This window comes from Schistocerca serialis, chromosome 3 (assembly GCF_023864345.2).
Source record: "Schistocerca serialis cubense isolate TAMUIC-IGC-003099 chromosome 3, iqSchSeri2.2, whole genome shotgun sequence".
NCBI lineage: Eukaryota > Metazoa > Arthropoda > Insecta > Orthoptera > Acrididae > Schistocerca > Schistocerca serialis.
Genome location: NC_064640.1, coordinates 436,043,322 through 436,059,773, shown reverse-complemented (window position 1 = coordinate 436,059,773; position 16,452 = coordinate 436,043,322). Strand labels below are relative to the sequence as shown.

Below are 16,452 nucleotides of genomic sequence, written 5' to 3'. Positions count from 1 at the left end.
AATGTGCATTTTGCATAGATGATTACAACTTTACAATGTTCTCTTATTGAAACATTTGAAAAGTTTATTCACAAGATTTTTTGTTCTGTTTGTTCTTAATCTTATATTCTCTGTTTAGTCCTTATTCTCTAATAAAAGTTTACAATCCACTTTTGTATTCCTTATTACTACTATTTATTTCTCATGTTTGCCAAGGGAAGGTGTCAGTCTGGTGGATTTTTAAACCACTTTTTGCTACATCATGTGGAACTTTGTCTTTGACTCAAAAGTTTCCCTTACATTTTCTCAACACACACATCCTAAGACTCTGCTTACACAACTGCTACTCATAGTACTACCACATACGACATACTGGTCAACGTAGCTGGTTACCTCTTGTATTCTACAGTTACTTATAGATTGGATATGCCTTGCAATGTGATGCTTTTTTGTACCTTTTCTTTTTACAACCAACTTCCTTGTGCTATTCAGCACTTTGTGCGCATTGACTCTTAGTGATGCCATGTACAGTTTGGGTGGTTCTGCTTTCGTGACTATACTTTCGTGATAATGTAACACTTCCAACTGTCTCCTTCGGCTGAAACACTGTCTCTCTGAATTTGACTATGCTTTTAAGAACAATTAAACATTATCTTTTCTTACCTTCATTTTCTATAATGTTGCAAGTATCATAAAATGTACTGTGATCGTCAGGCACATGTTCCTGAATGGATTTGGTCTTGTCGACTCAATATGTAACGTTGCAAGCATTTTTCCTTCTCTGCTTCCTCCTCCTCCCTTCCTTTGGAGATAGTGATGCCAATCTAAGTGGTGACAAATCTGCATCCTTCAGAAATAAACGTGTCTGTACTAGTCCACTGTCCAGAACATTCACAACAGATCTAATATTGTCATTCCCCATAGTATGTACCTTAAAATCATTATCTGCACAATGCAAAAGTTAATGGCACATGTACTTTCTTGTACACTGGGTGCAGACCCCATAGCCTCAAAATAACCACCATTATCACCAAATGGCATAGATACTACTGCACCTAAACCAATACTTGCTTATACTCATTTGCTTCCATATAGCACACACTTACTTCATCTGGCACTGTGGATACTTCGCACTCCACAGTTTCATAAGATATTCAAGCTGATACTTTTACATTAATCTATGTTACTTTGCATCAACAACTTTTGATTCCTGACATCTGTTCGCATAGTGTAGTCTCAGATGATTACTTTTCAAATGTAATTCATGTCTCTTCTCAATCAAAAGCTGCATTACATGCATTCACTATTTGAAGCATATGCTAGTACTCGTGAGTTGCTGTGCTATCCTTAAATGAATTACTGCAGCTGATAAAATTATCAGTGTTTCCTCCAGGGTAGTCATCTGTGGAATCGACAATGACATTGTTGACCTACTAACAATTATACAAAACCCAACAAAAGAGAACAGCACAAAATAACAATGCAGACACATAGATACACTACAGTCAAAGACTTCTTACAACTTAATGTTCCACCACCATGGCTACTCATGAATAATCACTACCCCATACTTAAATACAATGAGTGATGATCCTTGGTTGCTCCAGAAGACAGTCCCGTGGGCAACAGTACAAATTTGTACACACAACAATGAAACCAATTGGTTTTTACACCTGATCATGACCCAATGCGACTGAACAGTGTTACACCTATTGCCCAAACCCAACAAGTGTCACACGTAGCTGCAACAAGTGCCATACGCAGCTGCTACTGTTGTATGATGTTGTTGTGGTCTTCAGTCCTGAGACTGGTTTGATGCAGCTCTCCATGCTACTCTATCCTGTGCAAGCTTCTTCATCTCCCAGTACCTATTGCAACCTACATCCTTCTGAATCTGCTTAGTGTATTCATCTCTTGGTCTCCCTCTACGATTTTTACCCTCCACGCTGCCCTCCAATACTAAATTGGTGATCCCTTGATGCCTCAGAACATGTCCTACCAACCGATCCCTTCTTCTGGTCAAGTTGTGCCACAAACTTCTCTTCTCCCCAATCCTATTCAATACTTCCTCATTAGTTATATGATCTACCCATCTAATCTTCAGCATTCTTCTGTAGCACCACATTTCGAAAGCTTCTATTCTCTTCTTGTCCAAACTATTTATCGTCCACGTTTCTCTTCCATACATGGCTACACTCCATACGAATACTTTCAGAAATGACTTCCTGACACTTAAATCAATACTGGATGTTAACAAATTTCTCTTCTTCAGAAACGCTTTCCTTGCCATTGCCAGCCTACATTTTATATCCTCTCTACTTCGACCATCATCAGTTATTTTGCTCCCCAAATAGCAAAACTCCTTTACTACTTTAAGTGCCTCATTTCCTAATCTAATTCCCTCAGCATCACCCGACTTAATTAGACTACATTCCATTATCCTTGTTTTGCTTTTGTTGATGCTCATCTTATATCCTCCTTTCAAGACACTGTCCATTCCATTCAATTGCTCTTCCAAGTCCTTTGCTGTCTCTGACAGAATTACAATATCATCGGCGAACCTCAAAGTTTTTATTTCTTCTCCATGAATTTTAATACCTACTCCGAATTTTTCTTTTGTTTCCTTTACTGCTTGCTCAATATACAGATTGAACAACATCGGGGAGAGGCTACAACCCTGTCTTACTCCTTTCCCAACCACTGCTTCCCTTTCATGCCCCTCAACTCTTATAACTGCCATCTGGTTTCTGTACAAATTGTAAATAGCCTTTCGCTCCCTGTATTTTACCCCTGCCACCTTTAGAATTTGAAAGAGAGTATTCCAGTCAACATTGTCAAAAGCTTTCTCTAAGTATACAAATGCTAGAAACGTAGGTTTGCCTTTCCTTAATCTTTCTTCTAAGATAAGTCGTAAGGTCAGTATTGCCTCACGTGTTCCAGTGTTTCTACAGAATCCAAACTGATCTTCCCCGAGGTTGGCTTCTACTAGTTTTTCCATTCGTCTGTAAAGAATTCGTGTTAGTATTTTGCAGCTGTGACTTATTAAACTGATAGATTACTGTTATAATCCAAGGCAATTCAGGGCCTTATGAATACATTTCCCTGGTATTTCCTATAAACAATGGCAACTCTGCAGATTCCCACAGTTTAACAAACGACACTCTGAGAGTAGAATTAATCAGTACGATTTGACATGGCCACAAACAATAACACAATTGGAAAGGCCGTCGGGAAAATGCTCACTCACTGCACTGCATTGTGTCAGGACGGATGTCCAGATGGTGATGACAATGGTGCTGTAGACTTGGTTCTGCTATGATGGTGGCAGACTACATAAAATCTCCTGACACCAATTTTAAGTGCATGGGTTGAGACCAGTACTGTTGTTGGAATGACAGATACTGTTGTTGGGATGACGAAGTGCAGTGTGTGGTGGAGCAGGCTTGTTGGCAGACTTTTCAATAATGATACAACACTAGTGGAACACGAATTTATTACTTTAAAGTTTACAATCATGATTCTTCTGTGTGGTGGTGCCCAGGCCAACAACAGTGCAGTACATGATCTCCGAATGTGCTGACACTGTCTCAGCAATCTTCTGAAGGTGTTGCCCCAACAGTGTACATTCACATAAACATGGTGTCAGGTAGGTGGCTTGTCTCACTAATGGCTGGAGTAGTCCATGCAGCAGGCATCGCTGCCCTGGACATTGACTGTGTATCTCCAGAGCACTCTCATGGACATTGAAGGGGTGTGCATGGGTCTCAGCAGCTCTGCACGGTGTGGAGGAGGACAACAGCATAGCTCTTCCACCTAAGAAGGCTGGGGATGTCGATGTGTGCTTACAGTTACTAGTCGGGGCAGCAGTGGTTACCACTCCTCCCAGATTCTGTGACAGGGAACATTGTGCCAAACACTATTAATTCTGCTCAGCATGCTGGAGGTAGGCTTCTCCCAAGTCTTCTCATCAATGATTGAGAGGTCAGCAGCTCACAGCGACCTAGTACATCTGATCACACAGGTGGCAGTTTTGAAAGCAGAAGACATTTTGGTGAATGGTAGCAGCACATTGAAGGGTCGGCATCATCGCTGGTGTACTGCAACGTAATTGAAGGGAAGATGCGGAAGCTTGAGTATTTATTATTTCTCTGCTGAAGCAGTGAAGTTATGCCCAGCCAGCAATGACTGACATGGCCTACTTTTCAGGGCTCTTCAGCGATCACCACCACCCCTCTGTATCAAAAGAATGGCTTTCATAGCTTCAGCTTATTACCTGTCTGCCATCATCAGGGCTATAGATATTCTTGTGAAACTTTTACTCTCTCATGTGAAATCAACCTGTGCTGTTAGAATGATATTACGTCATCTCCTCACTGAGTTCATGTTGCTGAGTTTACGAGTCAGACCTCTTGCTCGTGCGAGGTGAAACAATATCTTCTGAGTTTGCTCTGCTATTCATTCAGCTTTCTGTCTGTCTGTCGATCTGATTGTTACATGGGACATTGGCCTGGATTGTCCTGTCTGGAGAGACTTTGAGAAAATTTTACGTTTGCCCATAATATATTTCTGCCATGTAACAGTTGTCTTATTCTCTGTCCACTGGAGGTGTTTATAATAATCTCACAATTACTGGTATGCTAAATTGGTGAGAGGAAAGACTGTGTGAGAATGCAAGTTGTGTTGTGGTCCTTAAGAAACTGATTATTCCTTAATAGAACAGTATGTTTTGTTTAACAAATAACACTTTCCGGGTGTTGAGGGTAGTAAATAGTTCAAAATGATGCACTGAAATCATGTATCCCAGCAGAAACAAACTATGCAGGTAACAAGATTGGTCTGAACTGTTGTGGATCATTATTTCTAATTTCCCCATCAAACAAGGTTTCCAGATTTTGTCATAAATGAGAATGCTTTTGAAAGAAATCCTCTTTTTTGTAATAACTCTGCAGAGTTTTTTTGCTAGTTTTCAGGATTTTCTGCCGAATTAAAATATCCTTTTTTTTTTTTCCTTCTCCGTTACTGTACAGTTTCAGCTGTGTAGCCATTTTTAAAGTGTGTAGTACACTGGTGTGCAAAACTTAAGAACGAAAGTAACTTTCGCGTGACATGTCACTGCCAAGAGCAAAGCTCGATGAAACTTGGACCATATATAGGAAGAACTGCTATAGTATGGTATGGAAGGTAACTGAAAGAAATACATAATGAGGATAACAGAAATGACACTTTTATTCAAAGACAGTAATTACACTGCAGTCACTGAGAGGTATGATGGTCCCCTGGACATTACAAAAAGCAGGACAAGGTTCTTAATAGAATATGTGGTCACCATAGACAGAAGTGCATGCTCTGCAGTGTGCTGCCAATGCTGGCTACAGGGTTGGCAAGGAATTCTTGGTGTAGGGCATACCCTCATATGGCAGGAGGTGGGAACTCACAATGCACCCAGGAAGATTGTTGAATATGATTGTTTTATTAGTCAAGGTGTTATGGTGTTTATTAGTCAAGGTGTTATGGTGTTTATTAGTCAAGGTGTTATGGTGTTTATTAGTCAAGGTGTTATGGTGTTTATTAGTCAAGGTGTTATGCTGTTTATTAGTCAAGGTGTTATGGTGTTTATTAGTCAAGGTGTTATGGTGTTTATTAGTCAAGGTGTTATGGTGTTTATTAGTCAAGGTGTTACGGTGTTTATTAGTCAAGGTGTTATGGAGGCATATTGTTGCATGTGAATACTGACCTCTAAATCTTTGAATGTGGTACACTCACTGATCAACATTACTGTGACACTCTGCTCCTTCCCCATGTGCACCTTTTCAAGAGTGCAATTCGGCCTGACTGAATTTTTATGGACGACAATAGGGGCAGAAATCCATTCCAGTACGATTATGCCATAGGTGGTAAATCATTGGAAGCGGTAACGACCGTAAAATACTTAGGAGTTACTATCCGGAGCGATCTGAAGTGGAATGATCACATAAAACAAATAGTGGGAAAAGCAGGCGCCAGGTTGAGATTCATAGGAAGAATTCTAAGAAAATGTGACTCATCGACGAAAGAAGTAGCTTACAAAACGCTTGTTCGTCCGATTCTTGAGTATTGCTCATCAGTATGGGACCCTTACCAGGTTGGATTAATAGAAGAGATAGACATGATCCAGCGAAAAGCAGCGCGATTCGTCATGGGGACATTTAGTCAGCGCGAGAGCGTTACGGAGATGCTGAACAAGCTCCAGTGGCGGACACTTCAAGAAAGGCGTTACGCAATACGGAGAGGTTTATTATCGAAATTACGAGAGAGCACATTCCGGGAAGAGATGGGCAACATATTACTACCGCCCACATATATCTCGCGTAATGATCACAACGAAAAGATCCGAGAAATTAGAGCAAATACGGAGACTTACAAGCAGTCGTTCTTCCCACGCACAATTCGTGAATGGAACAGGGAAGGGGGGATCAGATAGTGGTACAATAAGTACCCTCCGCCACACACCGTAAGGTGGCTCGCGGAGTATAGATGTAGAGATGTAGATGTAGACAATGCATGACTGCATCAGACTACACTGATAGAGGAGCTCTTGAAATGAGAGGATATTTGCATATGGACTGGCTTGCTTGTTCCCCAAATTCCATCCCATTGAGCGCATGTAGGATATGTTGGGGAGACATATTGCAGCATGTCCATGTGTGCCAATGACCATTCAACAGTTGTCAACCACTTTGGTCGAGGAATGGAACTTCCTACACAAGAACTCCTTATCAACCTTGTGGCCAGCATTGGAGCACACTGCAGAGCATGCATTGCCACCCATGGTGATCACACACCGCATTAAGAATTGTGTCCCACCTTTTGTTATGTCCTACCATCATGAATGATAGTGCTTTGAGTTTATTTATTGTGTTTGAATAAAAGTATCATTTCCATTTCTTACATAGCGTATTTCTTTTACTTACCTACTGTAGTATACTTGTAACAGTTCTTTCTATGCATGGTTCAAGTTTCATCAAGCTATCTATGTTACTTGGCAGTGACACATCATGAAAAAGTTACTTTTGTACTTAAGTTTTGCACACCAGTGTACAAACCACCATACATGCATACATATTTAGGTCACAGCCAAAACAAGGTGTTCAAATGCAGTGTGGTGGCCAGAATTTGAAATAAACATAATAGCAAGTGCTTCTTGAACAGCTGTGATACAACATACCACTTGCAAGTATAAAACCATACTGATCGTCTGCATAATGCCATAGTTTACACCCAGTGCAGAGCAAGACTTCACGGTCTGTCTGAGTGATTGTTTCCTTTGTATTTAATTCATAGTTTAACTTGAGAAATCATACTTACACCATATAGAAATAGAAACTGTGTCCATAATGTGAGTTTGTAGGAAATTATTTCTTGTAATTCCTTCCATTTTTAAATGATGCCAATTGAGCTCTTTGATTTAACATTGCATGCTGTGTGTTACTGTTTTATGAGTAATTTATTTCTGCACCATTGTTACAATTTGTAGTAAGCAAAGCAAATTATTGATGTACCATTTTTCAGGGATGAGCTGTCACCACATGTTCGTGACTGCGTTCGTTGCTACACATCTGATTACATTTTTGTGAAACATAACTATAGGCAGTATTCAAGCAGTTGTTCCATACGAGATCGTTGTGGTGAACGTTTGAGTGTTGTTCAAGGAATTCCACATCAAGAATTTGAAATTGACTATGAAGAACCAACTACTTCTAGTACTCCTGATGAGGAAGTATTCAGGGTAAAGTATGAGCTGACATCTTGAGTTGGTTAAGTCCTTTTGAATAATTAACTTTTCAGTTTAACCCAAAGCTTGCGTACCTATCCAGTTTTACTAATGATGTGTGTATTTTTCATTGTCAGTTATAGTTGCTTCTTTTTGCAGTAAAAATAGTCTTTTTTTAATTTCTGCAGAAAATATATAGAACATTTATAAAAACTGAGCCATCTTTTGACATATAAAACATTACACAACAGTGATTCTTTTTTTTTGTTTTGTTTTGCATTACATTTAAAATTCCATCATTGTGACTGTGTGCTCAGCTTGTCTAATTGTAAGACAGAGGATCCTGATTTGATCGTTAAGAATCATTTCTTGTTAGGATGACTAGAATTGGTTCACTTCCTGTATAAGGATAACAAGAGTTGCTTGGAGGACAAGTAGTTACTACTTTTTCAAAAATCTAGCAGCAACAGTGCTCACGCTGCTATCCAGTGATACCTTAAGTCTAGGATGAAGCTGCAGTTTGTCAACAGTTTAATATCAAATAGGATGGTAGCACTATGGTGTTTGGTTTAGCATGAAAGTTCTTTCCACATTTGTAAATCCCTAATAACGTGTTTAGGTCATTTCAGACATTATTTTAGGTTGTTCTACAAATTTGTTATTTACAAGTATCTTTGATTTTCATTTCTTCTGTTGTTAGAGTTGAACTGATCTAGGATGGCCCATAAAATATAGCTCCAAGCTACCAGGTTAAAATAGTTCATAAAATGTGTGCTCTATTACTTATTTGACCATTCAATCTGCAGTTGGTGGGTGTAAATTTCCAATAACTTTTGGATTATGTTGCTCTGCCTAAATAGCAAGATATAAAGGGAAAGTTAACTGTCTGTTTTTACCCTAGAAACCTAAACTCAAATGTTTGGCCTAAGGGGATATTCATGTAGTGCTCCCCCAAGATTTCAGCCAACAGCTTACATATGTATTGTGCGTGATTGAACGTTATCCGTCATTGTTACATTCGAAATTTCTCGTGTTATTGGAGTACATTTAATTTGGCACATACTCTCACTGTTTTGTGAGAGACAGAAGTATCTAACAGCATATAATGAGTTGTTTCAGGCTGTTTGATGTAATAATATTTTACCACAAAATTCTTGGCTGTGATGTTATATGATAAAGTAGAAACTGCACAATCTTTCCACAAGGCAGTGATCTGTCATCTTCAGCAACTGATTTGCCTATTAAGAAGTGCAATGTATACCATAACTAGCTTCAAATATGCTGCTGCTTGAAGGAGAGGAAGGGGAGGAATGTCATCATAGGGGAAAATAACATACAGACCTTCCCCCCTCCCCTGCCCATATTTGCGAAGTGAAGATGAAAGTGCTGGCAAATGCACCTGGATAGTTGCAGTTGTCAGTGCCAACTCAAGCTGTCCTGGTTTCAAGCCACTATTGGTATTTTATATTGCAGAATTCTTTCATTCCAGCCTTGGTGGTGCCTCCAGTACTGGTTCCCTCAACTTACTGATTTTTGCACACTTTACTGATATTACATTCAGTATTCATATTAATTTGTTTGCTGTATATATCCCATTGAGCAGGGTGTCCTGAAACTTGCCAGGGAGACATCTAAATCTCATTGTAGAATAGAGGACAATGCTTACAACTTTAAAAGATGACACAGACTTAGTAATTATGTTTATTGGCAAGAGCAACACCACTGTTGTTATTTCCAACATAACTTATGTTGTCAAAATGATGCATTTATTGTGGATTTCTGCATATTATTCTCTCCTGAATGATAATATTCCAATAATACCATGAAAGACATTCTCCCTCCTTAAGACCAGCCAGTTCCTTGACCATGTCTTAAAGATCCTGAGAATACAAGCACCAGTTCCACCAAGTCTTTATGGCTTATCAAAGACACATAAAGAAGGGGCTGCAGTTTGTGCCATTGTTATTAATATTGTGGTCCAACATAATACCTGGTGAAACATCTGGCTTTTCTATTGAGTCCTCAGGTTAGCAAACGTGAAGACAACATTGACAGTTCAGAAAACTTCATACATTGACTCAAGAACTTGTATGTCAGGCAGAGATTTTAGTTAAGTTTCCATGTAGTCCTATTTTCTTCAGATCACTTTTATTTGATTCATTAAAACTTGGCTAAAACTGGCTAAGCTGGAAAATATTCTCATACATTTCTTCAAAATTTTCAATAAATTTGTGGTGTAGCTTTGGCTAACCTTTCGTCTGCTATATGTGGGTGTAAGATGTCAAGGATTGTTCTGTAGTCAATAGTCCTGAAAATTGCATTTTTTTAGATATGTAGATGATACCTTTTGCAGTCTACGCACATGTAACTGCAACACTATTTTTGTTCATAGAATTTGAAAACTTTCTCAATTCTAACATTTGTTCACTACAGACAAGAAAAATGGAGAATGTTCTTTTTCTGTATGTGATAGTTTATTACAATGTAGGCGAAATAATAACATACAATCTATATGAGAAGCCATCATGGCAAAATAGAATAAAAAAACTGAATTATGCAAATTACATTACCAAAACTACATACAACAAAAAAAGCCTATCTATAGATGCAAAATTAAAACACTATAAAACAGTTACACAACCAGAAATAACGTATGCAGCTGAAACTATCTTCAAAACAACTAATACAGCAGAAATTGACAGAATACTAAAAATAGAAAGAAGAATAATTAGGACATATATAAATAAACAGTATAAAATAAATGGACATTGGAGAATAGCATCAAATGAAACAGTATATAAGAAAATAGAACCAGTCATGAGCACAATCAGGAAGAAACGCATCTCATTCTTTGGACATCTGATGAGAACTCCAGAAAACAGAATTAGTAAAAAAAATAATATAAAAATTGTGGAATAGCAAGAGCGACATTAAATGGATCACAGAAATTAAGGAAGATATAAAAGAACTTCAAATTACAGTAGATGACCTAAAAAACAAGACAGAGAAAACCAGAATACTGCAAGACCCGCAAACCAGACTACAAATGAAAATCAATAAAAGGAGTACAGGAAGAGTTGTCTCAGATGAAGAAAGAAAGAAAGAAAATATCTGAAAGAATGAAGAAATATTGGGCAGACAGAAGAGCAAAACACCTTTCATATAAGAATAGCCTCTAATAATTATATTACCTAAATATATTAAGTTATTGTCAAACCAAATTGTATCCATGTGTAACAACTTGTTTAGAACTTTGTATTTTTGACTACAGTGGTCCAATGAAGGCCATAAAATAAATAATAATAAAAAAATAAATAACAATAAAGGCAGGGGTTCTGGTTGCAGTGTGTCTTGGAAGCCAACACATACTGCCTTGTATTTCAGATCTACCTGCTGCCATGACCCAACTGAATGTGATGCTACGCTGTGGACACTTATTCATATAGCACAAAATATATCAGATTCTGAAAGCTTGTCAGCAGAGCTTAGCCACCTTGCTTTTATTCACAATGGGTATTCTGAGAAGCAGATTCATCATGTGTGTTGACCAACACACATTAAACAACGATAGCAGCCAGAAGGTACAGAATTCAGCTGGGATAGTTTCTTGCCTTTGTTGGCTTCTCTTTTTAAAATGTGGCAGGATTTTCCAGAAAGCCCCAAATCAAATGCGTTCTCTGCTGCTAGTTTTGTACATGACATCTTGACCTAAGTACATCAGTAGGTGAGAGGTTCCTTATCAGCATGGGAAACCATACATTTGCCAAACATTTTACATGGTTAACGACAGCTATGATGAACATCACTGTAGCACAGGACTAGATCAACCAGAAAAATCTGATGATGTAGGTCAGTGTATACATGTGGGACACAATATGAAGGAAGAAAAAGTTAAGATACTCTTGCCACCCTTTACCTGGTGTGACTTCATAATTAACTCTGTGCTGCATTATTTTCTTTGCAGTGGACAGCCATTAATGGTCACCTCTCTGCCTTTTCAGTCAGTCTTGAGGCTGCAAATGCATGCAGGCCACAACACCAGTAGGGAGTGCCCATTGCAGGACAGATAGAAACAGGGACCATTATAGGTATCCCCTGTAGTGGATGCTATGCACCACAGGGTTAAATAGAAAGTTGAAATGCATAGTGAGCAAATTATACAGAAATGTAGGAAATTAGCTCAGTAAAGCATGGGTATAGATCCTGGTGGTGCTAGGACTTTACCTGTCACAGATGAAGGAATTTGTTGAAAATATACCGACAAGACCTTGAAATGACAACCAGGCTAAAAACTGACCAAGATGCATGTGTCAAGGTCTTTAGCATGCAAGCATGCTTTCTGTGCCAAACATCATATGGTATGAGGTTCATTGCTCAAGCAATGGGTTCTGGTTATCAGCTTCTCTGGGATGACATTGGCACTCATCCCCACATGCGAGTGCCTGCAGGTGTCAAGTCAGCAGGTCTCTACAGTTGAATAAACACCTCAAAATAATTCAGTACTTAATTCAAGGAAATATTATTAATTTTTTACATTACCTCTCATTCCACCTGGGAATTCTATAAGCAACGTACGATGACATTAGCAAATCGAGAAAATATTGAGAACTCGTATAGTAAGAAAATGTAATCATGCAAAATTAGGTTGAACTCATAATTGCACTAACAAACATTGAAGTGTCTATTGACTGAAGACACACCCACAAAAGGAGCCAAGGTAGCATTTAACAAAACCTGAAAATTTATTCACAGTTGGGAGAGTCCCAGAACAAATAACAGCGACAACAAAAGTTCTCATGTTTTTATGTGAAATACCAACTAAACAGAACTCCTAATCTTAATAATGGAAACGCTATAACAAGATTTCACTCATAGTGTCTCAAGTCTGGAGCACCACACAAGTTTAGTAAAACCAATTATGGGGACATACAGCACAGCCACAGTGCACTTCACTGAAGTTGTTGATTTGCAATCACCTGACAATTTAACAATAAAACAGTGAGTAAAAGAATAAGTGTGTCATAAGCCTCACATTTCCTAGCAAAATCAAAGTGCTGGAGTGAGCTGCATGACGATCCTCTATGTGGGTGATGGCACGTTTGGCACGTCGGGAGCAAGCCCTTGATTGAGAAGGTACTAATGCACTCGGTGCTTGGCACAGTCCGCTTGTTCCAATGGAACTGGCCCACTGTGGGTAGTACATTGGTCTCAATAGTCACTGGATGTCAGGATGCGTGGCACATGATCTGCTTGAGGAAATAATTATACATGCCCGACAACCTCTCTGGATGGTGCTAGTGTTGCCTGATGGCCTGGCAGTGGCAGTGATCTTCTGCGGTACTATGCTGTCAAAATTCTGTCAGCAGAAGACAAGCCATATCTCATTCTGTGTCGTGATTATTCTAGTATCTTAAAGTGCTGGTGTTTCTTGGTATCAGATCAATCCAACCCTCTCCCCTACCACCCACCCAAAAAATGAGGTGGGGCAGAGGCTGGTGTTGAAGTTCTCAGAGATGTTATTGCCTTCCATATTGGTGGGATGGGGGGATGGGAGTGGCCTGGAATCCACAACCAATAGGGTTGGATGCAACACCCGGCATCTGGCCCTGGGCTGGGCGTCCATGGATGATGCTGTTGATGTTCAGTTTGTAGGGCACTCAACTGCGCGGTCATCAGCACCCGTACAAAGTCCCTATTTTTACATAGTCCAATTTTTACTCAGTCCAATCTAGCCATTGTCATGAATGATTGAATGGTGGTGGTGGCGGTGGTGGTGATGAAATGATGAGGACAACACAAACACACAGTCCCCGGGCAGAGGAAATCCACAACCCAGCCGGGAATCGAACCTGGGGCACCGTAATCCAGAGGCAGCAATGCTAGCCACTAAAGCGTCCATGGAGGATAGCTCCAGGATGTCATGGGAGGGGGTGGGGGGTGGGTGGGGGGGGGGGGATGGTTGTGGTGGGGTCGGGCAGGAGCTTGGATGCGGTCTGAAGAACCCACTAATTGTTCTGTGGAATCATTTCACATACCAAGGATGATGCATAGAATTACTTTCACTGTCTGTTCATACACTGAAAATCATACTCTCGTGTGAAAGTCCTTAAGCTGAGCCATCCACTCATGATATGATTCAGCACCGAGTTCTTAAAAACTAAAAATTTGTGTCAAATGGTTGAGTAAATTTGGATGTTTTAAACTGATGAGTCAACGTGGAACAGATGACCCATGAATTCCAATTCTGATGCCGTGATGGGTGCCAACCACTCAAAAATAAGTCTGTCTGTGTGCTGCATCCTCTAAAGCAAAATTAAGACCAGATGTTTTATGTTCACTGTATCAGATTGTTCAGCCATGCTTACAGCCTAGCTAACTGCAACTCTGACAATGTGGGATAAGACCCGCGCATGGAAAAGCTGGTTACAGAGTCCTCATCATCCATAAAAATATCTGCCAACTGAGGATACTCTCACAAAAGAAGCCCAGGTAGCGTTTAACAAAACTTGAAAATTTATTCAAAGTCCGCAAAGATCCAGAACAAATAAGTATATTAACAAAAGTTTGTGCTCCTCATGTCTTTGTGTGAAGTACCAACTAAACAGAACTCCCAACCTTAATAACGGAAACAATATAACAAAACTTTACTCGTGGTGCCTCATATCTGGAGCAACACACAGTTTAGAAATAAACAATTTTCGGAAATTACAACACTGCCACAGTGCACTTGACTAAAGTCATTGAATCACAAATCACCTCTTAGTCTGCTGAGACAACAGTGAGTAAAAGAAAAACATTGTCATATGACTTATGTTGCCTAGCAAAGTCAAAGTTCTGGAGTGAGTGGTGTGATGATGATCGTCTAGTACAGGTGATGGCAGATCGAAAGCAAGCCTCTTATTGAAGAAGAATTAATGTACTCAGCTCGTGGCCAGTTTCACTCACCTTGACAGAACCGGCTCAAAATAGTTTTGAATTATCGGTGACCCCAGTGGGCACCGCTAGTGTTGTGTGATGGCCTGGTGGTGGAGACGATCTTCCACAGGAGTTTGCTGTCAAAGTTCTGTTGGTGGAAGACAAGCTTTAACTTGTGCTGTGTGGTGGCTGTGCTGGCAACTGACAATACTGGCTTTCCTTGGCACGAAGGCAAACATATTTGGAACATGCTTTTAGTGTTACTGTTTTTTACTTGTAGACCTATAAATTCTCTCCCATGGAGCTGCAGGGGGGGAAAAAAGAAAGGGAGGAGGAAGAGGTAGGTGGTAGATTGCAGGTCATGTCTCATTATATGGTATATATTGGGAATTAAAATTTTGCAAATACACAAACAAGGAATTGTCATTTCTTTGTGGTAACAGGGTGAAATTATCCAATGGGAATGTTTTGAATATCACCATGATTAGTAAACAAACGTATAAGATTGTTAGGAGATGGCTCCTGAAGAAGATATAAACTGAAAGAATAATAGTGGAGTAAAATAAATATACAAGTAGTTGTGTTATTGCTGACCACGGTTGTAAATAACGGAACGTCATTGCCCTGACAGTCAACAATAATAGTAATGTCAGACTTTTTCAGATATGCAGTTGTGTATAATGAAGTACTATCTGGAGAAGCTGCACAAATACACACTCAGATCTCAATAAGTTTTCAAAGTGGTGCAGAGATTGGCAATAGCGTATGAGGCTTTGGCCGTGGGAGAATGTCGAGCTCCTACATGTGGGGGCCTTCGGGTTCAAAGCCAGTGATGGGATTGGACATCCCAACGGCTGCTACGTTTAGAACTGATTGCTTACAGGAAGAATTGTACCTAAGAATATATTTTTACAATTTCATTTTGCATCACCACCCATATTTTGTTGCTGTTTACACTAATGGGTCTAAGTAGGAAGATATTATTAGTTGCCTTGTCGTGTTCTCTGACATTTTCCTCAGGATAAGGCTCCCAGAGCAGTTATCAATTTATTGTGCAGAATTGTTTTATCAATTTATTGTGCAGAATTGTTTGTTATCTTGTGAGGTTAGTGGAGCAGATGAGACAGCGTCATGACAAGAAATTCCTCATCTGCTCAGATTCCCAAAGTGCCCATGCCACTATTGGTCAGATGTACCGAGCAGATCGGATGCCACAAGAAGTGCAGGATGCTTTCCTTCTCTTGCTAAGGTAGGACAAGGAAATAATTTTCTGCTGGATCCCAGGGCACACAGGAATTCGGGAAAACGAACTCACTCATGTGGCTGCCAAGGTACACTTGCTCCCTTCCACGTCCTGCTCGCTGTTCATTCTCCCTGCAGACTGTCATCTCATTTGTGACCAAGACCACCTTGTGTTAGTAGGAGGCCCAGTTGCTAGAAGTGAGGAATAATAATCTTTGTTCTATAAAATCTTCAGTGCAACCATGACTTAACGTACTTCCAATCACGATGAGTAGAAGAAGTAGCTTAGAGTGAGACATTGCCCAATGACACGTGACTTTCTCTTAGATCACAAGGAGGCCCCATTGTCGGAGATGTGGGGTACAGCTATTAGTACAACATATCCTAATTGAGTGTCTTTTATGTGACAATCTGATACTTGATCTGGGTCTCCCACAGAACCTGCCATCTATATTGTGTGTTTTAAGTTTTTTATGATGTCTGGAATTTGCCCCAATGTATTGGGCGTGAGATTCTGATGTGTCACAGAATGGCTCAGTCCTTCATTATTTCTAAGTAGTCATCCA

The 16,452-nt window shown here is 39.7% G+C and overlaps 1 protein-coding gene across 1 annotated transcript in view; it reads left to right on the top strand.

Annotated features, from left to right (window-relative positions):
- LOC126470323 (dedicator of cytokinesis protein 7) overlaps nucleotides 1-16,452 on the top strand; it is a 283,560-nt gene that overhangs the window by 46,558 nt on the left and 220,550 nt on the right. The window contains exon 4 of the mRNA XM_050098105.1: nucleotides 7,528-7,744. Within this exon, the coding sequence (XP_049954062.1) occupies nucleotides 7,528-7,744 (217 nt within the window). The remainder of the gene's footprint in view (nucleotides 1-7,527; nucleotides 7,745-16,452) is intronic.